A 27,386-nucleotide genomic window follows, 5' to 3' on the forward strand; every position below is an offset into this window, starting at 1 on the left:
TAGTGGAACTTTATTCTTTACAAGCCACTCACTTCTCCTAGAGTCAACAGCCTTCCTGTCTGTCTAGCTCCCTTAAGAACTCATAGGGTTGAAATCCCCAGACTGTGATTGTGATCTGCACCCTAGAGCTCCCTCCAAAATATCTGGGGCCTGGCCCAGACTCTACTTGTAGGACTTGCAAACAGAGCTGTCACAGGGTCTGCAGCTTCCCTGACTGTGTGTTACCTGTACTGGTGCATTAACCTGGATGGGTTACAATGTCTGAGTGTATACAGTCAACCCTACATAATTCAGACCCAGGAAGTAGGCAGACTCCCCTTCAGAGCTTGACTTCCTGTTGGAGCTTCCCCTTAGACTCAGGCCTTCACTAGATGTGATCCATTTTGGTGACCCTTGCAGTTCTTAATTCCTTGACTTCTCATCACTCCCCTGGCAGGGGTGATCCCGGACTTTTTTCACCAAAAACTGCACCTTCTCTGACTTCAAACTCTGAAGTTCTTCTCTGACCACCATCTTCATCCTCCCTTGTGGCGCTACCTTCCAGCTAGTCTTTAACTGCAGGAATGAATATAAGCACTCTTATCCATTCACTGAGAAAATTATTCAGCATTTGCTAGCTGCTAAATACTTTGCTTGTTTAAAGATTTTAAAATCTTTAAAGTGTGGCCTCCAGGTCAGCAGCATCAGCATCTGGGAACTTGTTAGAAATGCAAAGGCTTGGGCCCCACCCAAGACCTACTTAATTGGAAACTCTGGAGTAGGGCCCAGCAATCTGTGGTTTAATGAGCCCTTCAGGTGATTCTAATGCCCAGTCAAGAATTGCTGGTCTAGGACTTCCTTGATGATACAGTGGATAGGAATCTGCCTGCCATTGCAGGGGACATGGGTTTGATCCCTGGTCTGGAAGATTCCATATGCCTTGGAGCAACTAAGCCGGTGTGTCACAAGTACTGAGCCCACGTGCCAAGAGCCGGTGCTCCGCAGCAAAAGCAGCCACTGCAGTGAGAAGCCCATGTACCACAACTGCAGAGTAGCCCCGCTCACTGCAGCTAGAGGTCTGCATGCAGCAAGAAAGATCCAGCACAACCAAAAATAAATAATAATAAACAATAAAAACCTATCTCTGTTAAAAAAAAAAAAAAAAGAATCACTGGTCTAGGTCTTAGGTCCTCTTGGCTTTGCTTTACCCACTGGAACCCAGAAATATTTTCACCACACTCTCATGGCAACCTATCACTTCTCTTGACTTACCAATACCTCTCATTCTGTCACACCCCAACCATCAACCCAGCTATCTCATCTGTCTCCATCATTTGTTCCAAAACTGCATTAGGTAGTCTACACCGTCTGCTTCAAATTCTAACTTCTCAGCCCTCTGCAGTTTGGCTTTTGAAACTGTTTCCCTAAAGTCCTCCACCACTATTTATTGGGCTGCCATTTGAACTAGATTGTGTGAAATGGAACTCACTGTCTTCCTCCTCAGATCATTCCCTGTTTTCATCCTCCCAGGAAATAATACCACCAAGTTAAAGCCTGGAGTTCTGGAGTGAGTTATCTTTGACACTCCTTTAGTCCCCACATCCACCCTGCACAAGTTGTCTTATTGGATTTCTGAGATGTTTAAAATCTGTTCTCCACCTTTTACACTCCCAGAGCACACTTTATTTCAATTCCCTTCCTTTCTTGTTTTGATTCATGTAACATCTTTCTGTCTGGTTCCCAAGTGTCTGGTGTACTTCACCTCCATTCATCCTCCAGACTCTGGTCTGAAGGTAGTCTCTAAAATTACTTTCCTGATTAATTTTATGTCTAAATTGCCTTCAGGAAGTATCCAAGTTTTGCAGCAAAAATTTTACACTAAGTTTCCTAACCTCCTTCTCAGTCTTATACCCCACACTCCTCTCCCCTTCTCCAGGCAATATTCCTACAGTTCCACAGCTTCTTTGCACTTTAGCATCTCCAGCCCTTGGTTCCCCAGCCTAGAATTTACTTCTTTCCAGCTCTGCCTGACAAATTCTATTACATATAATAGAACTATGAAACTGCTGTGAAATATGAACTAGAATGGAATTTCCGTAAGGCTGGTGATTTTGTCCGGAACACAGTAATATCTCAGTCTATTCATAAACTCTTGGATCAATTCATGATTGAATGAATGAAATGTCACCCCTTTTGTGAAGCCTACCAGAGTGGATCCTGCAGGATTAATTTTTCAATTCCAAGATCCTTTGCTCATCTTGTTGTCATTTTGTTCAATAGTCAGTTGAAAATCTAACAGTTGAAAGATCAAGTGTAGGGACTGTGTCTTGGTTGTGCCTGACTTGGTAGAACTAGCAGAAAGGGTCTTCAGTGCATGTTTGTCAAATTAAGTTAAAATCATCAAAACTCCAGGAACACTTGTGTTGACATGCCCATGGGGTGGTAATCTGTGCTGGGAAGAGCCTCAGAAACATGCAGCTAACAGCCTCCTAATTATGTTGCAGAAAGAGGGACCTACTCCAGGGCCTGAGAGTGGCCTCTTTTCTCACATTCAGAAATGAATTGCCCAAGGAAATACACGTGCTGACAAAGCAAGAGACCTTATTGGGAAGGGACAGCTGGGCAGAGAGCAGGAGGGAAGGGAATCCAGAACTACTCTGCCGCCTGGCTCACAGTCCAGGGTTTTATGGTGCTAGTGCTAAGTTGCTTCATTCGTGTACAACTCTTTGCTACTCTATGGACTGTAGCCTGCCAGGTTCCTCTGTCCATGGGATTCTCCAGGCAAAAATACTGGAGTGGGTTGCTATGCCCTCCTCCAGAGGATCTTCCTGACCCTGGGATTGAATCCACATCTCTTAAGTCTCCCGCACTGGCAGGTGGGTTTTTTTTTTTTTTTTTACCACTAGCACTTATGGTCATAGAATTAATTTCCAGGTTGTCTCTGGCCAGTCATCTTGCTTGGCCCATATTTGATCTCAGGGTCCTTTCTAGTGGCCCATGCATCTCTCAGCCAACATGGATTCCAGTGTGAAGGATTATGGGAGGTTGGTAGGATAATATTATGGCATCTCCTCTCTCCTTTTGGCCCCTCCCAAACTCCCCCAGTTTTTGGTGGCAGCACCATGTTCCTTACTGGGACCTCCTGTTGTGAGATAACTTAAGCAAGTGGTCATCATTGTGCCTGGCCAAGGTGGGCAGTTTCAGTCAATACTTCCCTAACAATTAATAGTATCAAACTACAAAGCAGCCTAGTGGATAAGTTTATTTTAAAATTCTAAAAATTAAAAAAAAAAAAAAAACTGTACCAAGGTTGTAAATAAAAAAGATTGGCCTCCATCTCTTTGTTACAGTCCCCAAAGATGACTATTACTGTTCAATATCTATTTTCTTCAAGGCACTTTCTGCTTCAACAACATATGTGTATCTATATAAACATAGTTTCTGTCACATTTGGAATCATATCGAACATACTCTTCTGCTGTTTGTTTTTTTTCACCCTAAAAATGCATTGTGGATATCTTTCTACATCAGTACATTGAGTGTGATTTAAATACTGTCTATATATCCTTCAGTCAAATGTGTTTACATCTTCAGCTTAGGCTTATCTTCTGAACTCTTACAACAATCATCTTGACATAACCACGGTGATGTCTCAGATTCTGAACACAAAACTGCTCACACCTGCTACTCATTCACCCAATCACTCAAACAAAAAACCTCAGAGTCACTATTTTCTTCTTCTGCATCTAATCAATCCTGTTAACTTGTTGATTCTGTCTCCACCCTACAGCATCAAACTGGGCTGCTTCTCCCCTTTCTGTTGCCATCTGGATTCTGCAGTCATCTCCCTACAGGCTTCCTGCTTCCACTTTTGCCCCTACAAGCCACCTTCGGTGAATAACTAAGCATCATTTAAAAAATTAAAGGAAAAAAAAAATTAAATGGAGTTATGTCAGTTACTTCAATTACTTTCCACTATACTTGGGAAAAAAACAAAACCTCTCAATTTCATATCATAGCTTAGAAGGGTCTGGTCTCTGCCTCCCTTCCCAACATCACCTTGATTACCGTATTCTGTAGCCCATCCCCATTCTCTCAATAGGCCAAAGTGAGGAGGTTCCTACCTCCTGAGCTTTGTCTATTCTGTTCCCTCTGCTAGAACACTTTTCCTTACCATGCTTCAGCCTGGCTACTCATTAAACAGGTCTCAGTTAAAATACCTTTCTTAGAAAGGCCTTCTCTGACCTCCTCTTCAGTTAGGGTTGAGTATCCATATTGTCTCTCTCACAATAACCTAAGTCTACCTTATTAAGATTTATCATCATTGTACATTACTAGGGTGTCTGTTTAATATCCTTTGAGACTGTGAGGGAGGTTGCTATCTGTGAGGGAGGAGTCATTTTGGGTATCACTCTATCCCTAGCAGCTGGCACAGGGCCTGGCATAATGAAAGCTCAAAATGAATAGTTGTTGAATGAACAAAAAGGAGGAGGTAGGTGTAGGAGTACAATAGTCTACTAGAGAACAAATGAGCAAAGGCAGATTTTTCTCTGAGTTCCTTTTCCCACAAAGGCTATATTGTATGTTCTTTCCTTCTGATCTGTTGCCTTTTGGGATCCACTTGTGGCTTAAACCAAACATCAATAAGAATGTGGACAGGGATAAAGATGTGTACATAGCACAGGTGAGGCAGGCTAAGGCCAGATCAGCTGAAACCAGAGCTTAGGACTCAGGACCCTCTTCTTCCTGGGACCTGTATAGATAAGGGCGGTCGGTAAGGGGACTCTGGCTGCAGCGTGTTGGGTGGGCCCAGAGCCGATGACACTAATGACCTGGCCCTCCACCCCTCCTCTGGTGGATGCCACATTAAAACAAAACAAAACAAAACAAAACAACAGCATCCAGACAGTCCAGAGAAAATCACTCTAGGTGGGCCAGGGAAAGGCAGTTCTCTTTTTTTCAAAGAATAGACTTGGTGGCTTCCCTGGTAGCTCAGTAAAGAATCTACCTGCCAATACAGGAGACACAGGTTCAATCCCTGGTCTGGGAAGATGCCACATGCTGTGGAGCAACTAAACCCGTGTGCCACAACTATTAAACCTGTGCTCTAGAGCCAGGGAGAGGCAACTACTGAGCCCAGGCACTGTAACTACTGAGGCCGGAGCCGTAGAGCCCATGCTCTGCAACAAGAAAAGCCAGCACGATGAGAAGCCCCTGCTCTCTGTATCCAGAGAAAAGCCCCCACACTAATGAAGGCCCAGCATAGCCAAAAACATTTTTTAAAAAGGGGGGGTATACTTGTTTTGTTTTTCCCCAGTGGCTGGAGACTTTATTTTGGCCGTGCATGCAGGATCTTAATCCCTCAACCAAGGATTGAACCTGTGCCCCCTGCATTGAGCAGAGTCTTAACCACTGGTCCACCAGGGAAGTCTCAGAAAGGCAGTTCTTGACTTGCTCCAGCCGGGAATCTGCATGAGTCTGTCATCTCTTTCTTGGCACCAGTCACTTTCTCTTCCCTGATCGACCCCACCTCCCCAGCCTCCTCTACTGCTTGCCCAAAGCCCTGACCCAGCAGGGCAGGGCTGCCTTTAAGCACGTCTGGAGAAGAACTAGCTGTTGTTTTCCAGACCTGAAAAAAAAAAACCTGCGCTCGTGTCTTCTGTGAGAAGTCTTCCCCAGTTCCTCTCAAGCTAATTGCTCTTTTCTCTGTGCTTCCAGAGAACACGGACTCTGTTAAGAGAAGTTACTAGTGACAAGTAATAGCAAACAGCATTCTTACTACCTAATGGGCCCCATGCTAGGCTCTGGAGTTTGGACATGAAAGGGACTTATTCCATTGTATTTTCCTCAGTGGTTGCCAAGGTCACCGAGGGTGAGTGCCTCTGGGACAGGGGACTAGATCTTATACAGTCCTTGGTTTGGTGGTTTTCTATTTCATTAGCCTTAACACCCTCAGTTCAGTTCAGTTGCTCAGTCATGTCCGACTCTTTGCGACCCCATGAATCACAGCATGCCAGGCCTCCCTGTCCATCACCAACTCCCGGAGTTCACCCAGACTCATGTCCATCGAGTCGGTGATGCCATCCAGCAATCTCATCCTCTGTCGTCCCCTTCTCCTCCTGCCCCCAATCCCTCCCAGCATCAAAGTCTTTTCCAATGAGTCAACTCTTCACATGAGGTGGCCAGAGTACTGGAGTTTCAGCTTCAGCATCATTCCTTCCAAAGAAATCCCAGGGCTGATCTCCTTCAGAATGGACTGGTTGGAGCTCCTTGCAGTCCAAGGGACTCTCAAGAGTCTTCTCCAACACCACAGTTCAAAAGCATCAATTCTTTGGCGCTCAGCCTTCTTCACAGTCCAGCTCTCACATCCATACATGACCACAGGAAAAACCATAGCCTTGACTAGACGAACCTTTGTAGGCAAAGTAATGTCTCTGCTTTTGAATATGCTATCTAGGTTGGTCATAACTTTCCTTCCAAGGAGTAAGCGTCTTTTAATTTCATGGCTGCAGTCACCATCTGCAGTGATTTTGGAGACCAAAAAAATAAAGTCTGACACTGTTTCCACTGTTTCCCCATCTATTTCCCATGAAGTGATGGGACCAGATGCCATGATCTTCATTTTCTAAATGTTGAGCTTTAAGCCAACTTTTTCACTCTCCTCTTTCACTTTCATCAAGAGGCTTTGTAGTTCCTCTTCACTTTCTACCATAAGGGTGGTGTCATCTGCATGTCTGAGGTTATTGATATTTCTCCCAGCAATCTTGATTCCAGCTTGTGTTTCTTCCAGTCCAGCGTATCTCATGATGTACTCTGCATAGAAGTTAAATAAGCAGGGTGACAACATACAGCCTTGACGTACTCCTTTTCCTATTTGGAACCAGTCTGTTGTTCCATGTCCAGTTCTCACTGTTGCTTCCTGATCTGCATACAAATTTCTCAAGAGGCAGATCAGGTGGTCTGGTATTCCCATCTCTTTAAGAATTTTCCACAGTTTATTGTGATCCACACACTCAAAGGCTTTGGCATAGTCAATAAAGCAGAAATAGATGTTTTTCTGCAACTCTCTTGCTTTTTCCATGATCCAGCAGATGTTGGCAATTTGATCTCTGGTTCCTCTGCCTTTTCTAAAACCAGCTTGAACATCTGGAAGTTCACGGTTCACATATTGCTGAAGCCTGGCTTGAAGAATCTTGAGCATTATTTTACTAGCGTGTGAGACGAGTGCAATTGTGCGGTAGTTTGAGCATTCTTTGGCATTGCCTTTCTTTGGGATTGGAATGAAAACTGAGCTTTTCCAGTCCTGTGTGGTCCACTGGAGAAGGGAATGGCAAGCCACTTCAGTATTCTTGCCTTGAGAACCCCATGAACAGTATGAAAAGGCAAAATGATAGGATACTGAAAAAGGAACTCCCCAGGTCAGTAGGTGCCCAATATGCTACTGGAGATCAGTGGAGAAATAACTCCAGAAAGAATGTAGGGATGGAGCCAAAGCAAAAAGAATACCCAGCTGTGGATGTGACTGGTGATAGAAGCAAGGTCTGATGCTGTAAAGAGCAATATTGCATAGGAACCTGGAACATCAGGTCCATGAATCAAGGTAAATTGGAAGTGGTCAAACAAGAGATGGCAAGAGTGAATGTGGACATTCTAGGAATCAGCGAACTCAAAAGGACTGGAATGGGTGAATTTAACTCAGATGACCATTATATCTACTACTGCGGGCAGGAATCCCTCAGAAGAAATGGAGTAGCCATCATGGTCAACAAGAGAGTCTGAAATGCAGTACTTGGATGCAATCTCAAAAATGACAGAATGATCTCTGTTCGTTTCCAAGGCAAACCATTCAATATCACAGTAATCCAAGTCTATGCCCCAACCAGTAACGCTGAAGAAGCTGAAGTTGAACGGTTCTATGAAGACCTACAAGACCTTTTAGAACTAACACCCAAAAAAGATGTCCTTTTCATTATAAGGGACTGGAATGCAAAAGTAGGAAGTCAAGAAACACCTAGAGTAACAGGCAAATTTGGCCTTGGAATACGGAATGAAGCAGGGCAAAGACTAATAGAGTTTTGCCAAGAAAATGCACTGGTCATAACAACCACCCTCTTCCAACACCACAAGAGAAGACTCTACACATGGACATCACCACATGGTCAACACCAAAATCAGATTGATTATATTCTTTGCAGCCAAAGATGAAGAAGCTCTATACAGTCAGCAAAAACAAGACCAGGAGCTGACTGTGGCTCAGATCATGAACTCCTTATTTCCAAATTCAGACTTAAATTGAAGAAAGTAGGGAAAACCACTAGACCATTCAGGTATGACCTAAATCAAATCCCTTAACACCCTGCTACTGCTGCTGCTGCTAAGTCACTTCAGTCATGTCCGACTTGTGCAACCCCATAGATGGAAGCCCACCAGGCTCCCCTGTCCCTGGGATTCTCCAGGCAAGAACACTGGAGTGGGTTGCCATTTCCTTTTCCAATGCATGAAAGTGAAAAGTGAAAGGGAAGTTGCTCAGTCGTGTCCGATTCTTAGCGACCCCATGGACTACAGCCTACCAGGCTCCTCCATCCATGGGATTTTCCAAGCAAGAGTACTGGAGTGGGGTGCCATTGCCTTCTCCACCTTAACACCCTAGAATGGAGCAAATACTCTAAGACCATCTTTATTGCTTTCTCTTTCTGTAGTTGCAGCGAATGGGGCTCCTCATCATTGAGGTGCTCAGGCTTCTCACTTCCTTGGCTTCTCTTGTTCAGCACAGGCTCTAGGGCAGGTGGGTTTCAGCTGTTGTGGTACATGGGCTTAGCTGCCCCATGGCACCTTCCTGGACTAGGGGGTCAAACCCGTGTCTCTACATTGGCAGGTGGTTTCTTAACCACTGGACCACCAGGGAAGTCCTGTACAACCATCTCTACCACCCTGAAGTGAACCTTGCTGACAAAATAACCTACCTATTCATATCATTAAAAAACAAACGAACTGGAGGATTTCTCTGGTGGTCCAAAGGTTAAGAATATGCCTGCCAAGCAGGGGACTTGGGTTCGATCCCTGGTCCTGGAAGATCCCACATGACGAAGAACTACTAAGCCCATGCATCTTAACTATTGAGCTCTGGAGTCTGGGAGCCACAACTACTGCAACTTGTATGCCCTAGAGCCCAAGCTCTGCAACAAGAGAAGCCACCACAATGAGAAGCCCACACACCACAATCAAGAGTAGCCCCCACTTGCCGCAACTAGAGAAAGCCCGTGCACAGCAACGAAGACCCAGTACAGCCAAAAATAAATAATAATAAAAAAAATAAACGTAATGCTCTGTAACATAACAAAAAAATAAAAGGAGAGAAATTTATAATTAGAGTATATTGGATGAGAGTATAATAGATAAACTATATTTGAAAACATGAAACAGTTAAACATTTGCACATTCTTACAGTAAATAGCTGAAATTTAAGAGATGTCATTCAGATGATTATTGAAAATCCTTTTCCTTTATACTGGCTACCTTGACACCACCACATATTTGTTCATACATGTAGAATCCTTGTGGTCACAACAGATACAAACACAGGCCAATAAAGGGATGTGGTACTGGTGACTTAAATACCAGAGCAGCTTTGCTGTCAGTGATTTTCCAAAATGGAAACAACACTTGGTAAACTTCCAAATGAAAAAAGGGACAGTCTTCCTTCATTTTACATAAAAGTTGCATTCCTGGAAAAGTCAGTGTATAATAAAACAATACAACAAATAGTTTCTGCTTAGATGTAAAACTGGGTTAGGTTCTTGCAGCTCATTCATTATCAATGGCCTTAGGTATAAGGGTCAGCGCTTCAAGGTGAGACACTATCTCCCACACTGCCATTGGACACTCCTGGGCCTGCCAATCCCCCATATCACTGCACAACCACAGTGCTCCCCAGGCTCAGTGAGAGCCCCTGGCCTAGCACTACTCTTGGTGCATGTTCCAGAATGAAGGCAAAGCTGCAACGGGTCGAGAAGAGATGGCTCTGGTGATAGACTGGTGACCAGGGCGAGACTTCATTTCTGTTACCAAAAATGTGCAAACCACACATGAACTGGGGCCTTTCTTTCAAGGTAGAGATTTTGGTCAGGTGGGATACTGCTTGTACTTTTCAAGAATAGCACTTTTCAGAGACCAGGGAGGAAGCAGTCTGATTTTATAGTGATACAGACTACAAGGGATTAAGAGCTGAATAAATGGACAGAAAATGAAGGCGACTCCTTAAATATAATGACCATCACACTCAATGACCTGAGAATAACAGTGCATGTGTGCTCAGTCACTTCAGTCGTGTCAGACTCTTTGCGATCCCACGGACTGTACAGCCCTCCAGGCTCCTCTGTCCATGGGATTCTCCAGGCAAGAATACTGAAGTGGGTTGCCATGCCCTCCTCCAGGGGATTTTCCCAACCCAGAGATCAAATCTGCGTCTCTTACATCTCCTGCATTGGAAAGCCAGTTCTTTACCACTAGCGCCACCTGGGAGATTAACAGTACCTACTCTTTAAGGCTTTTAATCCAGGTTTAATTGTATGGATTAACCCTGCAAACGCATGTAAAATGATGTCTGGTCCAACTGTAAGCACTCAGTGTTAATGTTAATAAGCCAGACATGGGAGTATACACTTTCCATTGTCCTATTTAGTTCCTGAATCAAAATCTGTGTGTACTTCCATTATCCCTGATTTGCATGCAAAAGAAATGGAAATTTAGAAGTGTTAAGAAAACTTGTGCTAAAAAAGATACAGTGAGAGAGGACAGGTGGTCTGCGGAGAGGAAGCTGAGCTGGGAATCAGAGATGGAGAACAAGACTGTTGCCAGCAACAGCAAGGTCCCAGTTCCCACTGACAGTTGCCAAGTGCTGAAAGTAGACATAGGCTATTACTAGCCCACCAGCCTCCTGGAGCAGAGAGGGTGTCCTAACTAGACACCACAATAAGCAATAAAATAACTACCCTTTATTTAGAACTGAGTTCCAGTTTCGGCAGGAAGCACTCTACTCCATCCCTGTCAATCTCTACCCTGGTATAGTGCTAAGAAAGCCATCATTAACTCATTTTCCTCATCAAGACACTGAGAAAGTGGCTGCCTGAGGCACATTCTTCTACAATGAGGATGCAGGAGAACCAAGTGGCTACATCAGAGCTGAGAAACAGGAAGGTGAGCAGGAAGAAAAGGAGAGGTGAGACTATCTCAACCCTGACCAACCACAGAGACCAGGGAGCTGCCCGGACAAGGGGCGCCCTTCCTGAGACTCAAGCACCACCCACTGCCACCTCTGGGGAGGAGTGATACCCAGTCCCCTGGGACTGTGTCTGAGGCTGGAGCCATACTTCTGTGCAGGCCAGCTTCGGGGTAAGGGGGAACAGCACAAGGACAGGTATTTCAGCCCCGTGGGAAACCCAGAATGATCTTTGAGCACTGTGGGGAACATCTGTGGCATCCTGACACAGCTCTGAATCTTGTTCCCTTCTTATCCGTCCCGCTGGCTTCTCTCCCTATTGCTCAGGTCTGAGGGTGGCAGCTGGCTTTGCCCTGGACAGTTTCCTGCGGTCCAGAAAGCCACCTCAGCCCAGCTGAGATCTATGGCCTCTGGGGACCCTGAATTCCCATGTGCTCTGGCTTCTACTGAACCCTGAGGTATGAAAGGGCCATCCCCCTCACCTCCCCACTAATGCTTAAGTGGGAGAAATGAGGCTTGAGCCCAGCTACTCCTTTTCTCAATAAATTATTTTCCTTTAGGACTTCCCTGGTGGTCAAGAATCCATCTACCAATGCACGGGACACAGATTCAATCCCTGGTCTCGGAAGATCCCACAGGCCACAGGACAACTAAGCCCATGTACCATAAAGACTGAGGCTGTACTCTAGAGCCAGGGAGCCACAACTACTGCAGCCCGCCCACCATAGAGCCGGTGCTCTGCAACAAGAGAGGCCACCACCATGAGAAGCCTAACCACTGCAAACAAAGCCTGATAGTGCAAGTTGCTCAGTCCTGTCCGACTCTGTGAGAGTCCTTTGTCCACAGAATTCTCCAGGCCAGAATACTGGAGTGGGTAGCTGTTCCCTTCTCCAGGGGATCTTCCTGACCCAGGAATCAAACTGGGGTCTCCTGCATTGCAGGCAGATTCTTTTCCAGCCTAGCTACCAGCCCTTCCTTACTTGCCACAACTAGAGAAAGCCCAAGCACAGCAATGAAGACACAGTGCAGCCAAATATAGTTTTCAAAAAGAAATTCTTCCCTCTCACCTTTCTCATTGCTACCTCGTGGCCTCCCAGAAGGTATTCCCTTCAACTATTCCATAAACGATACATTTCCCTAGGCCTCTCCTCACTGTCCCCAGCTGATTACATCCACTCCTGTGGGTGGGTGGTGATTTGGGGGGCCCTTTGCAGGGCTGGCTGCTTTATGCTAGCCATCTTCCAAGAAAAAAAGATATCTCGAACAAGGTTGAGTATTTTCTTCCTTTGAGGAAAGAAGAGTATGGGCTCCCTTTGCTGCACACCAGGCAACCGGCCCATTGCCTCTGGAGCATCCAACAGCTCTGAGGGCAACCCATGTCCAACCTCAGAGCTGACCTGCGCCTCCCGTGCTACCTCATCCTCAGACCACACACACACACACACCAGGCTGCTGCAGATTCTTTAATAAGGCATGGGCTGATGGCTGGTTCTTGGAACTAAAGGTCAAAGAGTGAGGACATCACATCTGAAAGGAAAGAAGAAAGTCAAAGGGATCTGTCTGCCCCCTGCAGCTGCCCTTCCCTAAGCCTGGACCTATCTCTCACGGCAGATGACGTACATACTTCTCTCTCAAGCTCAAATGCCACCTGGTCTCCAAGAGAGGAAAAAGCCCCCTTTTGCAGAAAATCTCCCATACCATGTTTCTCACATCGTGTGGTCACCACTTCCCCAGGCTGCGGGGCTGTGAGCAGCGCCAGCTGTTTCTGCCTCAGCTCCTGATACCTCACGTTCCATGTTTGTGTAGGTGAGGACCCCTCAGGCAGGCACCACCCCAGCATCTCAGAACACCTCTGGCTTCTCCCCTTCCTCCAGAAGCTGCCCCCCAACCTCCACCTTGGTGTGACCCTGGCTCCTTCCATGCACACCCAGCCTCAGGTCAGGATCTTCAGGTCCCCTCCCCTGGGCCTCAAGTGTGACAAGGCCTCACACCTGGCTGGCTCATGCACTGCTGGATCCTTTCCAGCCGGGTGGAGGCCAAGGCACGGGCCTCTTCTGCAAAGCGGCGGTGTCCCTCGTCAGTCAACTTCCAGAGGCAGGATCGGGGCCGTGAGCTGGCCCCACCCTGCATGCTGACCGGCACCTTCTCGAAGCTGTCTCGGAAACAGAGATTGTGACGCACGGTATTCTTCCAGCCTTCCGGAGCCGTCCGGAAAAAGGGGAAATGTTGTCTGCGGACACGGAGGAATGGTAAGGAGAGGGGTGGTCTTTCTGGGAGATGCGTCTCCTGGAGAACATTCTCACCCAGGGGCCAGAAGCCCTCAGCCCTCCTCTCAAGGTGGTGAAGCAGAAGCTGGCGCACGAAGCACTGTGCTGACCAGGCCTGTGGCTGCGCAGCTGGTAAAAGCCTCACCCTCTGAACTCAGTCCACTGCCCCTACACTCCCGGGCTCGCTTTCCTTCCTCCCTCCCTCCAAGGGCTCAGGACTGACAACTGGAACAGAGCTGAAATCAGGCCAACAGCTCCTGTCAGAGGAATCCTGGTCAAGGAGGACACCTCTTGAGGATTAATATTCTGTGACTCTGACTCTAACAAAGGGAAAAGGTCTGAAAAACTCATACTCATGGGTACCTGACTGTCAGAAAGCAACGTAAATCCTTTCTCAGCTCGGCTTCCCCGGGTCCCTGGGGGACAGGCCGTGCCAGATTAGTTTAGTCCAAAGGGAAAACGTGAGAAACTGCTGGGGGATCTTGAGAGGGAAGATGAGAGAATTTATGAAGCAGGTGAAAATATGTTTTGAAGAACTAAGATAGGGACTTCCCTGGTGCTCCAGTGGTTAAGATTTTGCCTTTCAATGCAAGTAGAGCAGGTTTGATCCCTGATCAGGGAGCTAAGAGCCCACATTCCTCATGGTCAAAAAACCAAAACATAAAACAGAAACAATATTGTAACAAAAACTTAAAAAAAAAAAAAAAAAGAACTAAGCTATAAAAAGGTTGGAGTCTCTTAGATGTGAGGGGTGGTGGTGGCTATCCTGTCTATGTGAGGTGAGGACACATATTCGGGGACAACCTGGAACCAGAGCCTGGGGACAGAGAGGGATCCTCTGGGATACATATGGGGGAGCTGAGGCAGCAGCCCAGGGCCCCGGCCAACTGGAAGGTATCAGAGCAGGGCCCTGCCCCCTCCCTTCGCCCTCCTCACAGGGCCCCCTGCACATACCGAGTGAAACTGTAGATCTGTTGCACGTTGAGGCCACAGGGGGCACTGTTTCTTAATGCCAGTGCAATTAGGTGGAAGTAATTGAGAGGGGGCCTGGACCAGAGCCTCCCCTCCTGGCTGTTGGCTTGCCGAAGCCTCCGACTCTGGAGGGGGGCCGGTTTGTGAGAGGACGGGAGAGCCACAGAGGAGCGGTCATCCTGGTCCTCAGCCTCCTTCTCTTCTGTGAGCTGGAGGAGCACAGAGTAGGAACTGGTCCTGACTCCATGGTCTCAACTCCAGGGGTGCGGTGGCAGGAAGGGGTGATGGGCCAGGGCCACCATCTGGGCTTCTCCCCAACCCAGAAGACGGGGGCACAGCTAATTTCTGAACCCATTAACCCTTTGTCAGTCCTAAGAAAACAGAGCCCTCTGCTGCGTCATCCCTGGGCCTACCCCCTGCCTAGAGCCCACCCCAGAAATCCCTACCTCCCAGTTGCTGAGGGAAGTGGCAAACCGCTTCCAAGGGGAACACTGGTCTCCAGGGGGTGACAGCAACTCCACCTCTGTGGCCTCCGGACATTTGGCAAAGTCTTCTTTTGGGACTGGCTGAGGGGAGGGAGCTGTGGTTGTCAGATTCTTCCCCTTACTGGGTTCTGGGACCTCCAGCTTTCCAGGGGGGAACATGATGTTGGGGTCTACCCACATCCACAGGTTGGGCTCAAAATCTGGACCTGCAGTAGAGAAAAAAGGAGACTGTGGCCCATAGCTCAAGGACTTTGGGTGTCCCACCCAGGCCACAGGGCCATGTCACTTCCCTTCACTCACCATCTTTATCAGGGTTGGGTTTTTTTTCCAGAGGTAACATTGGTGGCTCAACTATTCGGAGTTTATATCTGGCAACTGGCAAAAAGAAAGAGAGTCAAAACATCCTAGAATTTCCATTGTGGCCCCAGAGTCCTGGGCCTTGAAGCCTCCCTGGGAGGTGGCTGTGGGCCCTGCCTGGGAAGCGATGTCTTATTCTATGGGTTTCCCCTTACCTCTCTGACCTTCTCATTATCCTCTGCATTCTTCTCACCCTACATTATGTCCTTGAACCATTTCATTAATGCCTGTTACTTCAGTCAGTCACCATCTATAAACTCAAAGCTTCCATATCTTTATTTCTAGCCTAGACTTCTCTGCTAGCCCTTAAGTATAACTGTCTATACAGTCAACAAGGTCAAAAAAGTCAGATACAACTTAGTGACTAAACAACACCACACATATATATGTATTCTTTTTCAGATTCTTTTCCATTATAGGTTATTACAAGATACTGAATATAGTTCCCTGTGCTGTACAGTAGGTCCTTGTTGGTTATCTATTTTATATATAGTAATATGTATCTGTTAATCCCAAACTCCTAATTTATCCCTCCCCTCACTTCCCTTTTGGTAACCATAAGCTTGTTTTCTATGTCTGTGGGTGGAAATCATTCTTGTCTCCTCTTTCCTCTAGAGCCACACCCAATCAATCACCAAGTTCTACCATCCCAGTCCAAGCCTGTAACCTAAAAGTTCTGTTTACCTTTTCTTTAACTTATCATATTGCAGTTTTGAGCCAACTCATTGGAAAAGACCCTGATGCTGGGAAAGATCGAGGGCATAAGGAGAAGGGGGCGACAGAAGATGAGATGGGTGGATGGCATCATCCACTCAATGGACAGGAGTTTGAGCAAACTCCAGGAGAGAGAGAAAGACAAGGAAGCCTGGCATGCTGCAGTCCAGAGGTGCTAAAGAGTTGGACACAACTGAGCAACTGAACAATTGCAGTTTTGAGTGATCTCCTAAAACGTTAATCCAATTTTTCCACCCTTCACTGTAAACCTTTGGATGGCTTTCCATTGCCATTGGGCCAAATCTAAATTCCTTAAGATAGCCTATAAGGCCCTGGCTCCAGGCTCTCAGGCTCACTCAGTTGTGTCAGACTCTTTGCAACCCCGTAGACTGTAGCTTACCAGGTTCCTCTGTCCATGGGATTTTCCAGGCAATAGTACTGGAGTAGGTTGCCATTTCCTTCTCCAGGGAATCTTCCCAACCCAGGGCTCAAACCCGGGTCTCCCGCATTGTAGACAGATGCTTTACAGTCTGAGCCACCAGGGAAGTCTAAGATAGTCCATAAGGCCCTGGCTCCAGGCTCTCCACCCATCTCCAACAGACCTTACCGAGGAAGATCCTAGGTCTTCCCATAAGCTGTTCCCTTTTTCCTGGAAGCCCTCTTCCTGCTTGCCTCATTAATTGCTACTCACCCATCAAGTCTGTTTAAACATCTTTCTAAAGCAGCCTTCTCTGACTATCTGTCCAAACACTCACATAGCACACATTTTATTCTAACTGCTTGCTTAGAGTCTGTCTCCAGGTCTGTTTCCCTCACTGCCTGGGACATAGGAGGAGCTCAATTTAAATTAATGAATGGATACATGGTAGGCTCAGAGTAAATCAGGTATATATTAGAGCTAGCTGTGTGGTATGAATCTGGCTTCTGGTCCAGTTAGGGGGAACTGCTTTTGTCTCCCTCATTGTCCCCATGAGTGTCATATTACAGAAGAATCTAGGTCTGTGTCTGGGAAATGATGATATACTTATTGGAAAGCTCAGTCTCTAGAAAGGAAAAAGTAGTAAGAGATGTAATAAAGAAAAAGGAAAACTATAATCATTTACAGGGAAAATAGATTAGCATAGAAAACTATATAAAATTGATATAGTAATAAAAATTATTAGAACTAATAAGAGTCCAGCAGGTTTGATAGATATAAGAGCAACATACTAATCACGACTGTTCCTCTATACCAGCATTAAGAAACTGGAAAATAAAATTTTTTCCAAAAAGATGCTGTTTACAATAGCAATCAAAGTTATAATGTGGACCTTTATGTGAAAAAAATGTAATTACTATTTGAAGACCTAAAAGACTTCAATGAAGTAAGACATATAATACATATTATAAAGATGCCAATTGGCTTCCCAGGTGGCACAGTGCTAAGAAACTATCTGCCAATGCAGGAGATGAGGGTTCAATCCCTGGGTTGGTAAGATAACCCATTCCAGTATTCTTGCCTGAGAAGTCTCATGGACAGAGAAGTCAGAGCAGGCTATAGTCCATGGGGTCGCAAAAGAGTCAGACACTACTTAGCAACTAAAAAACAATAATAAAGCTGCCAATTATTCTCAAATTAACCTATACATTTAATGCAGATATTATAACACATAAATTAGAAGGGTCTGCACAGTAAAACTCACAAGGGAAAAAAAATCAATAGATAAGAAACCAGAAAAAAAATAATCTCCCAAACTCTCAATTCTCTGACAGACAACTTCTACAAATCAAAAAATAAAAAGCTAAGACAAACCTGTTTGTGGGTAAAAGATACGAATCAGTATTCAGAAGGAGGGGATACCTGAAGACGCTCAACCTCACTCGTCAGAGGAACACAATGAAAGAATAAGATAATACTTTACATGGAACTGACAAGAATTATAAAGACAGGCAAAAAAAAAGCATTGGCAAAGATGCAGCAAAACCAGATCCTTTATTACACTGCAGATCTGAATAGCAACTGGTACAGGTGAAGAATAATCAAGCAGCACTATAGATTACTGTCTGCCACTGGGTGTGTCTATTCTAGTTAACAGAGGAATTTATACACTAATCTTCACTGTTGCCATCATCTACCAAACTCTGGTCCACTCATTTAGAGAAATTTAGCTCCTGGCTCACAGTCACTAAAGCTACTCCTGCCTTAAATCTTGGCTATTTCAACTGATACATAGATGATTCTCCAAAGACCCTGGCCTCGAAGTTTTTTGAATTCGTCTGCTCCCCAAATTTTGCCTTCCATCCCAATATAAACAGTCCTTCTCATTGTAATAACCTGAACCAGTAACTGCAACCTCTCCATAACCTCATTGCTGCACCCTGTAAAAGGGTTGCATCACCTCCCCTTTCCAGCCATCTTCTTCTCAACCCCAACCATCTTTTGATACCAGTGATAACACCAATCCACTGATCTACGGCTTTGGAGCACTGGTTTGGAAGAGCTGGATTTAATCAGGGTTGTGGTTTGACGTAGCAAGTGTTCCAGAGCCAAAGGAATTGACGTGTACGCAAGAGAGTGATTGTGTTTGACTGCGGGATTCCAGGTTAAAGAGAGGACTTCCTAACTCCACTCTTTGAGAGCAAGAAAAATGGTGACAGGATCAACAGACTGGTAACCTCAGCGGATCAAAGGATAAGGTCTCTGTCTCTTCTGTCCTTGCTCTAACACAGGTGGCTCTGTGCCTCCTCAAGCATACACAATGTACCTATTTTTTTTTTTTTTTTTGTCAGCGGGGAGTTCTTAGAGGTTTGTGGGATCTCAGTTTCCTGACCAGTGGGCAAATCCAGCCCTGGCAGTGAAAGTGCTGAGTCCAAAAAACTGGACTGCCAGGGAATTCCTGTCTCCTCTCTTTCCTGATGCTGGGAAAGATTGAAGGCAAGAGAAGAGGGAGACAGAGGATGACATGGTTGGATGGCATCACCAACTCAATGGACATGAGTTTGAGCAAACTCTGGGAGATAGTGAAGGACAGAGGAGTCTCACGTGCTGCAGTCCATGGGATCGCAAAGAGCTGGACATGATTTAGCAACTGAACAGCAAGAGCAACAACTCTTTTCTGTTATTAATTTCTGTCTCTGGACCATATCAGCATTCAAATATGCTGTTAATTCTCTGATCTTATTAAAAAGAAGAACTTGTTGGGACTTCCCTGGTGGTCCAGTGTTTAAGACTTCACGCTCCCAATGCAAGCGGCTGGGTTTGATCCCTGGTCAGGTAACCAGATCCCAAATGCTGCAACTACAGATCCTGCATGTGTCAACAAAGGCCAAAGATCTCGCAAACTGCAACTAAGACCCAGTGAAGTCAAATAAATAAATACGAATATTAACAAACAAGAATTCTTGTTCCCACTTTCTGTGCCAGGCCAGTACTCCATTTTTGCTTGCTTTTGAGGCAGAACTCCTTGAAAAAATTGTCTGTATTTTCCGTCTTTACTTCCCCTCCCTTCCACTCTTATATCCTTGCCAATCAGACTCCTCCACCACTCCCCCGAAACCACAATGCTTAAGGTTGCACTCCACCAAAACCATATTATCAAGACTCTGCTTTGATAACTCCAAGTCAGCCCATCCCTGATCTGATCTCTCCTGTAACCACTCCTTCTTTGAAACACTTTCTTCATTTGGTTTCCAGGAAAAGACAATCTCAGTTTTGATTCTCAATGGTCATTTCCTCATTTCCTCAGTTTTTGTTGGTTATCTCTCTTCTCTCCAATCTCTTTAGAATGGAATGCCCCCTAGGGCTCACTCTATTTTCTCCCCTTAAATGCCACATGTGTATCAAGGACTTTCAAAATTCCTCTCTCTCTCCACAATTAAAACATATCTACCAGCTTACTCAATATTTCTACTTGGATATCTAAGAAATATCTCAACCTTGGCATAGTAAAGAACAGAATTCCTGGTTTTCCTCCCCAGATCTTCCACATCTCCGTACAAGACAACTCAGTCCTTGAACCTGGTCAGCCAAAAGCTCTGGAAGAGTCATCCTCTAATCTTTTTTTTTTTTTTTAACATAATACATCCAACCCATCAAGAGAATCCAGCTGGTTCCTTCTCACCACATCCTCCACCACCACCCTGGTGGTCCAGTCCACCATCAGCTCTTGTCTGGATTACTACTATAGCCTCCTAAATAGTTGCCTGGTTCCCAGTCTCTCTACACTTCAACCCAGCAGCCACAATGATCTTCTCAGACTATAGATCATTCAGGATAAGCTGTGTAATCTGCAAGTGAAAAGTGAAAGTGAAGTCGCTCAGTCATGTCCGACTATTTGTGACCCCATGGACTGTAGCCTGCCAGGCTCCTCCATCCGTGGGATTTTCTAGCCAAGAATACTGGAGTGGGTTACCATTTCCTTCTCCAGGAGATCTTCACGACCCAGTGTTTGAACCCAGGTTTCCTGCATTGTAGGTAGACCCTTTACCCTCTGAGCCACCAGGGGAGTCAAATGTAGGGTTCCTTGTTCAAAAATTATTAAAAATCTTGACAGTGATGGCAGGACATTAAACTCAGTATAAACACCCTATGTAATGGCACAGGTCACTCACTATATTGGCAATCAGGTCACTCCACTGTTCTAAACTTTGTCAACCGTACTAATCTTACTGAGTCAACCCTAATGTCCTGAGAGGGGAAGAGGGCTCTTCCTGACCTCTGCTCCACGCTCCACACCCTCTGAACTCTTCTCTTTATTTACCTTGATCCAGCCTCACTAGCCTCTTTACGAGTTCCTCAAACACTCCAGGCATATTTCTTTCTGAGAGCTTTTTACATGAGCTATTTCTCCTGCTTGAGAAACTTTTCCTCTTAAGTATGGTCTAGCTCACCATCTCACCTCCTTCAGCGGTGCTCAAATATGTTCCTGGGACTACCCTGGTGGTCCAGTGGTGATCCATTGGCTAACACTTGGTGCTCCCCACGCAAGGACCCCAGTTCAATCCCTGGTCAGGGAACTATATCCCACATGCCGCGACTAATATATATAATATATATATATATATATATACCCATACACACACACACACACCATGTGTGTGTGTATATACATATTAATATAAACTGCCTGTGTGGTCTCAGTAGAATATCAGCTCCATGAAGAGTTGTCTCTTTTGCTCATGGTGTATCAAGAGTGTCCAGAATAGTGCCTGGGAAAATTGGAGGTGCTCAATTAATATTTCTCTTTTTTTTGGCCATGCCTGTGGCATGCAGGATCTTAGTAACCAGGGATTGAACCCGGGCCCCCTGAATTGTGGAATCTTAACCACTGGACCACCAGAGAAGTCACCTGATAAGTAAATATTTCTTGAATCAAGACACAGGAATGTTCAGCATTACTCATGGTGACAAGGAGTTCCAATGGAGTTTGTGTCTCCGTCAGTAAGGAAAATTAAAATACAAAAAGATAATATATGCAGATGATAGAATATCACACAGCTATCAGAAATGATGAATCAGATCTTCATTTAGCAACCCCAAATTACTCTCAAAAACAATGTGAATGGGGGGACGCAAAGAGTATTATGTATAGTAAGGTTACCTATAAAAGCAAAATAATGCTAAACAGTTTTCAAAGATACATTTGTCTATAAAGACATTAAATGGATTGGGAGTGTGGGAAGTGAGGAAAGAGGGTGGGGACTGAAGGAAGAAAATGAGTTAATCCAACTACTCTGCCCAAATAGATGGCAGTCATATATCAAGAATGTAGTAAGCAATTACCTCAACTCTCAATACCTGAGAAACACCTGAGAACCCCCAAACTAAAAAAAAAAAAAAATTTAAAGACAACGGTCAACTATCCATTCAGCAAATACTGAGCGGCTCTAGGTGTCAGACAATGTATTAAGAGGGGGATACGGCCACAGACAAAATTGATTTTAAAAATCTTTTTAAAGAGAAAGATGATCGAAATCAGTAGTGGGCCCAAACGGCCTGGGCGCCACGGAGAAAAGGCTGAAAAGAGACCTAAAAGTTTTGCGACGGCGCCCGTGAACGAGGGTGGAAAAGCAGTGTTCGGGCAGGCCCCTGCCTTCCGTGGGCTTCCAGTCGAGGATGGGGCCCCCTCGCCTCTTGGGAAAAGTAGGGGCGGGGCAGGGGCGCAGCAAAGGGGGCAAGGAGTCCAGAATCGCAACATCGTAACGGGGCCCGTGAGGGCGGGCGGGGAGGAGGTCCAAGCGCCGGAGCCTCGGGCCTGGCGCGCCCATGAGCGCCCCCCTCAGCCGTCGCGGCGCGCCCATCCCCCACGACCCCGTCCAGGACACTCACGGTTCTGTTCGGCTAAGGGCAGGTGCGACGTGGCGAAGGCCAGAAAGGACTCGTTCCCCATGTCCCAGTCCAGCAGCCCCGGGACCTGGCCATGGAGGCTGGCCCAGAAGTCGACGTGCTGCAGTTTCAGGTCCACGGTTAGGAGAGGAGGGCCAGCCAGCACAGGGTGAGAGAGTCGGGAGAGACTGAGGCTGAGGCCTGGGAGGCACGTTCTTAAATCCCCTGGTGCTGATTGACTTGAGTGGAGCCCGCTCAGGTGTGCCTCATTTGACACCCTCGACCTCTCGGGCCTATACTGAGCGCCCCCCCACCCCGCCTTTTCCACAACCCCTCACGCTTTCACTTTGGGGTTTGGGGACCTTGGGGATTCAGAAGGGAGGGATCCCAGGCGCTCTTTCCCCTCTACATTTACCCCAAGCTCTTTTTTTATTTGGTAAATCAGTCTACCAATCAAGAATGATCCTGTGATGGTATTAGTAGCTACTTTCTAGAAGTTTGGAGGATTTCATGGTTTATCCAAGATCGCATCTGTAAGTGTAAAGTGGAGATGGAATTAAATGGTGGTTTTTATTATTTTATGTCATTTTTTTGGAATGGTGATTCTTAAATTTTGTTTTTCATACTTTCAAATTTACAGAAAAGTCCCAAGACTGCGATAAAAAAATTCCAGTATACCTAATTGGTTAAGTCCTCTAACCAATTATACCAATTATTAACATTTTATCAGATTTTTGTTTTTCTCTCTGTGTAAGACATACATTATCTTTTTCTGAACTACTCAAGAGTAATTTGCTGACATCCTGCCCCTTTACCCATAAATACTTAAGTGTGTATTTCCTGAAAACCAAGATATTGGTTTATATAACCAGAAAATCAGAAATGAGAAAATTAAAAAACTTAACAAGGATTCAATGAAAGTGAAAGTGACTCAATCGTGTCCAAATCTCTTTTTGTTTGTTTTGTTTTGATAGGTAAGGAGTAGATTTATTCAGATTCAGAGAGAAGCACACTCCAAAGACAGAGTGTGGGCCATCGCAGAGAGGAGTGCAGCTGTGTCTGACTCTGTGACCCAGGCCAGAATACTGGAGTGGATAGCATTCCCTTCTCCAGGGGATCTTCCCAACCCAGGGATCGAACCCAGGTCTCCCGCATTGCAGGCAGATTCTTTACCAGCTGAGCTACCAAGGAAGCCCTTATGGATTCAATACTGTATTTAAAATACAGATCCTATTCAAATTTCACCAATTGCTCCAATAATGTGCTTTATATGACTTTGCTTTATTATCTAGAATCCATTTCAGGATCATGCAAGGCATTTAATTTTTATGTCTCTTTAGCCTCTAATCTGGAGTAATTTCTCAGACTTAAATCTTTCATAACATTGGCATTTTGAAGAGTACAGGCCATTTATTCTGTAGAATGTCTTTTAGTTTAGGTTCCTGTTTCCTCATAACTAGATTATGTAATTTTGGCCAGAATGTCAGAGAAGAGATGTTTCCTTATTAGTACATCACATTAAGAGACCCGTGATGTCAGTTTGTCTCATTATTAGTGGTATCCATTATGTTTTTCAACTGTGAAGGTACCTTTTTTTTTTCTGTTTTGTAATTAGTAAGCAATTTGTGGGGACCTTGTTTCTCATCAAATTTGTACCCACTAATTCTAGTGTCCATTTATGATTCTTGCCTAAATCAATCATTACTATGATGCATGTGAAATGATTTTATTTTATATATATATTTTTGACTGCACCTCCAATCTTGTGGGACCTTAGTTCCCTGACTATGACAGTGAAAGCACTGCGTCCTAACTGCTGGACTGCCAGGGAGTTCCCTGATTTTTCTAAATCTATCGTTCTATCTCCATTTATTTTAGTTGGCATTTTTTTGTAAAAGCTTCCCTGGTGTCGAAGTGATAAAGAATCCACCTACCAATGCAGGAGGTGTAGGTTCAATCCTTGGATCAGGAAGATCCCCTGGAGAAGGAAATGGCAACCCACTCCAGTATTCTTGCCTAGAAAATCTCATGGACAGAGAGGAACCAGAGCGGGCTACAGTTCATGGGGTTACAGAAGAGTCAGACGGGACTAAGCACAGCACAGCACATTCTTTTGTAAAGAAGAACTTTTCTTTATCACATATTTGTTCGTTATCAGTATGGACTCAAAGGATTGATTCTTATGTTACAGAAAGTGAAAAGTGAAAGTGAAGTCGCTCAGTTGTGTCGGACTCTTTGCAGCCCCGTGGACTGTAGCCTACCAGGCTCCTCCATCCATGGGATTTTCCAGGCAAGAATACTGAAGTGGATTGCCATTTCCTTCTCCAGGGGATCTTCCCAACCCAGGGATCAAACCCAGGTCTCCCACATTGTAGGCAGACGCTTTACCGTCTGAGCCACCAAGGAAATCATATGTTACAGAGTGGATTATAATTCAGTACTGTATTTGTTTTATCCTTAAATTATTCATATTTGGCCAGAGGGTGAGGCAGCCCCCTCTTTGTGCATTCTGGGTTTTCCCATCAGAGCCCATCCACCTTGTACTGTGTTGCCAGTTGCTTGCTTACTAGACTGGAAACTTTGAGAGTAGTACCTGGCATGTAGGAGACCCTCAATAAATGTTGTTTTAACTATGGTGAAAACAACAACTTTTAAAAAATTTATTGGCACCCTACCTTTAATATCAATAATAACAGTAATTTTATGATAATTTCCCTAGTTATAAAAATAATACATGCCTGATACAGAAAACTTGGAAATGTAGAAAGCACAAAGAAAAACACAAGAAAACAAAAATCATTCTTGTTATCCACAAGAGATAATAATTAATTACATTCTGATGTATAGTATTCCAATCTTTTTCCTGTGTTTCATTTTGTTTTATATAAAAAGTTATTGTAATGCATCTACCGTTTTATAGCCCCTTTTAAATTAATGTATCATTTGAAAATGTTAATATCATGTAAATCATATCTCTGATGAGGTTAACACCCAGAATGTATAAAGAAATCCCACAAATCATCAAAAAATCCAAACAACCCAGTTTAAAAATGGGCAAAGGACTTGAATAGACATTTCTCCAGAGAAGAAATACAGATGTCCAATAAGCACATGAAAAGATGTGCTTTTATATCATTAACAGTAGAGAAATGCAAATAAAAACCACAGTGAAATACTACTTCGTATCCATTGGGATGGCTATTATAAAACTAAACAAAGAAAATACAGGAAATAACAAGTGTTGACTAGGATGTGGAGAAATTGGAATCCTTGTGAATTACTGGTGGGAATGTAAAATGGTGCAGGCTCTCAAAAAAAAAAAGAAAAAAATAAAAGAATTACTCTATGATCTAGCTGTCTCATTTCTTGGTTAATACCCTGAAGAACTGGAATCAGAGGTTTGGATAGATATCTTTATACCCATGTTCAAGACTGCCTATTCACAGTATTTAAAATGTGGAAACAGGGAATTTCATGGTAAGAATCTGCCTTGTAATGTAGGGGACTTGAGTTGCATCCCTGGTTGGGAACCTAAGATCCCACATCCCTGGGGCAACTAGAGAGAAACCCACATGCCTCAGTGAAGAGCTCACAAAAGATCCCCTGGGCTGCAACTAAGACCTGAGGCACCCAACAGATGTATTTTAAAGATGGTTAAAGTTGTAAATTTTAAGTTTGTATTGTGTGCTTTGTCACTCAGTGGTGTCCGATTCTTTGCCACCCCATGGACTGACTGTAGTGCAACAGGCTCCTTTGTCCATGGGGATTCTCCAGGCAAGAATGCTGGAGTAGGTTGCCACTTCCTTCTCCAGGGGATCTTCCTGACCCAGGGATTAAACCTGCATCTCCTGCATTGGCAGGCAGATTATTTACCACCGAGTCACCAGGGAAGCAAAGAATGAATGTGCTGTGCTGTGCTTAGTCGTTCAGTCATGTCCGACTCCCTGCAACCCCATGCACTAGAGCCTGCCAGGCTCCTCTGTCCATGGGGATTCTGCAGGCAAGAATACTGGACTGGGTTGCCTTGCCCTCCTCCAGGGCATCTTCCCTACCCAAGGATCAAACCCAGGTCTCTTGCACTGCAGGCGAATTCTTTACTATCTGAACCACCAGGGAAGCCCTTTATGTTTGTATTATCATGATTTTCAATTCAGTTCAGTTGCTCAGTCACGTCCAACTCTTTGTGACTCCATGAATCCCAGCACACCAGGCTTCCCTGTCCATCACCATCTCCCGGAGTTCACCAAAACCCATGTGCATCAAGTCTGTGATGCCATCTAGCCATCTCATCTCTGTTGTCCCCTTTTCCTGCCCCCAATCCCTCCCAGCATCAGGGTCTTTTCCAATGAGTCAACTCTTCGCATGAGGTGGCCAAAATATTGGAGTTTCAGCTTTAGCATCAGTCCTGCCAATGAACACCCAGGACTAGTCTCCTTTAGGATGGACCGGTTGGATCTCCTTGCAGTCCAAGGGACTCTCAAGAGTCTTCTCCAACACCACAGTTCAAAAGCATCAATTCTTTGCTGCTCAGCTTTCTTCACAGTCCAACTCTCACATCCATACATGACCACTGGAAAAACCATAGCCTTGACTAGACAGACCTTTGTTGGCAAAGTAATATCTCTGCTTTTTAATATGCTATCTAGGTTGGTCATAACTTTCCTTCCAAGGAGTAAGCGTCTTTTAATTTCATGGCTGCAATCACCATCTGCAGTGATTTTGGACCCCAAAAAAATAAAGTCTGACACTGTTTCCAGTGTTTCCCTATCTATTTCCTATGAAGTGATGGGACCAGATGCCATGATATTTTTCTGAATGTTGAGCTTTAAGCCAACTTTTTCACTCTCCACTTTCACTTTCATCAAGAGGCTTTTTAGTTCCTCCTCACTTTCTGCCATAAGGGTGGTGTCATCTGCATATCTGAGGTTATTGATATTTCTCCTGGCAATCTTGATTCCAGCTTGTGCTTCTTCCAGCCCAGCATTTCTCATGATGTACTCTGCATATAAGTTAAATAAGCAGGGTGACAATATACTCCTTTTCCTATTTGGAACCAGTCTGTTGTTCCATGTCCAGTTCTTCCTGACCTG

The 27,386-nt window shown here is 44.9% G+C and overlaps 1 protein-coding gene across 2 annotated transcripts; it reads right to left on the reverse strand.

Annotated features, from left to right (window-relative positions):
* Positions 1-12,647: 12,647 nt before the first annotated feature.
* On the reverse strand, positions 12,648-22,473 carry FOXR1 (forkhead box R1). Of its 2 annotated transcripts, none has more exons than XM_070383208.1 (6): positions 22,300-22,473; positions 15,222-15,296; positions 14,958-15,127; positions 14,419-14,645; positions 13,189-13,427; positions 12,648-12,724 (listed from the first exon to the last, which is right to left on the reverse strand). In XM_070383208.1, the coding sequence occupies exons 1-6, from the start codon at positions 22,358-22,360 to the stop codon at positions 12,696-12,698; spliced, it is 801 nt and encodes a 266-aa protein (XP_070239309.1). In that variant the 5' UTR covers positions 22,361-22,473; the 3' UTR covers positions 12,648-12,695. The 2 variants fall into 2 exon arrangements, with proteins under 2 accessions (XP_070239309.1, XP_005897196.1); XM_005897134.2 differs by having other exon boundaries at positions 14,883-15,127.
* Positions 22,474-27,386: the final 4,913 nt, after the last annotated feature.

Source organism: Bos mutus, chromosome 15, assembly GCF_027580195.1.
Source record: "Bos mutus isolate GX-2022 chromosome 15, NWIPB_WYAK_1.1, whole genome shotgun sequence".
In the NCBI taxonomy this organism is placed as follows: Eukaryota; Metazoa; Chordata; class Mammalia; order Artiodactyla; family Bovidae; genus Bos; species Bos mutus.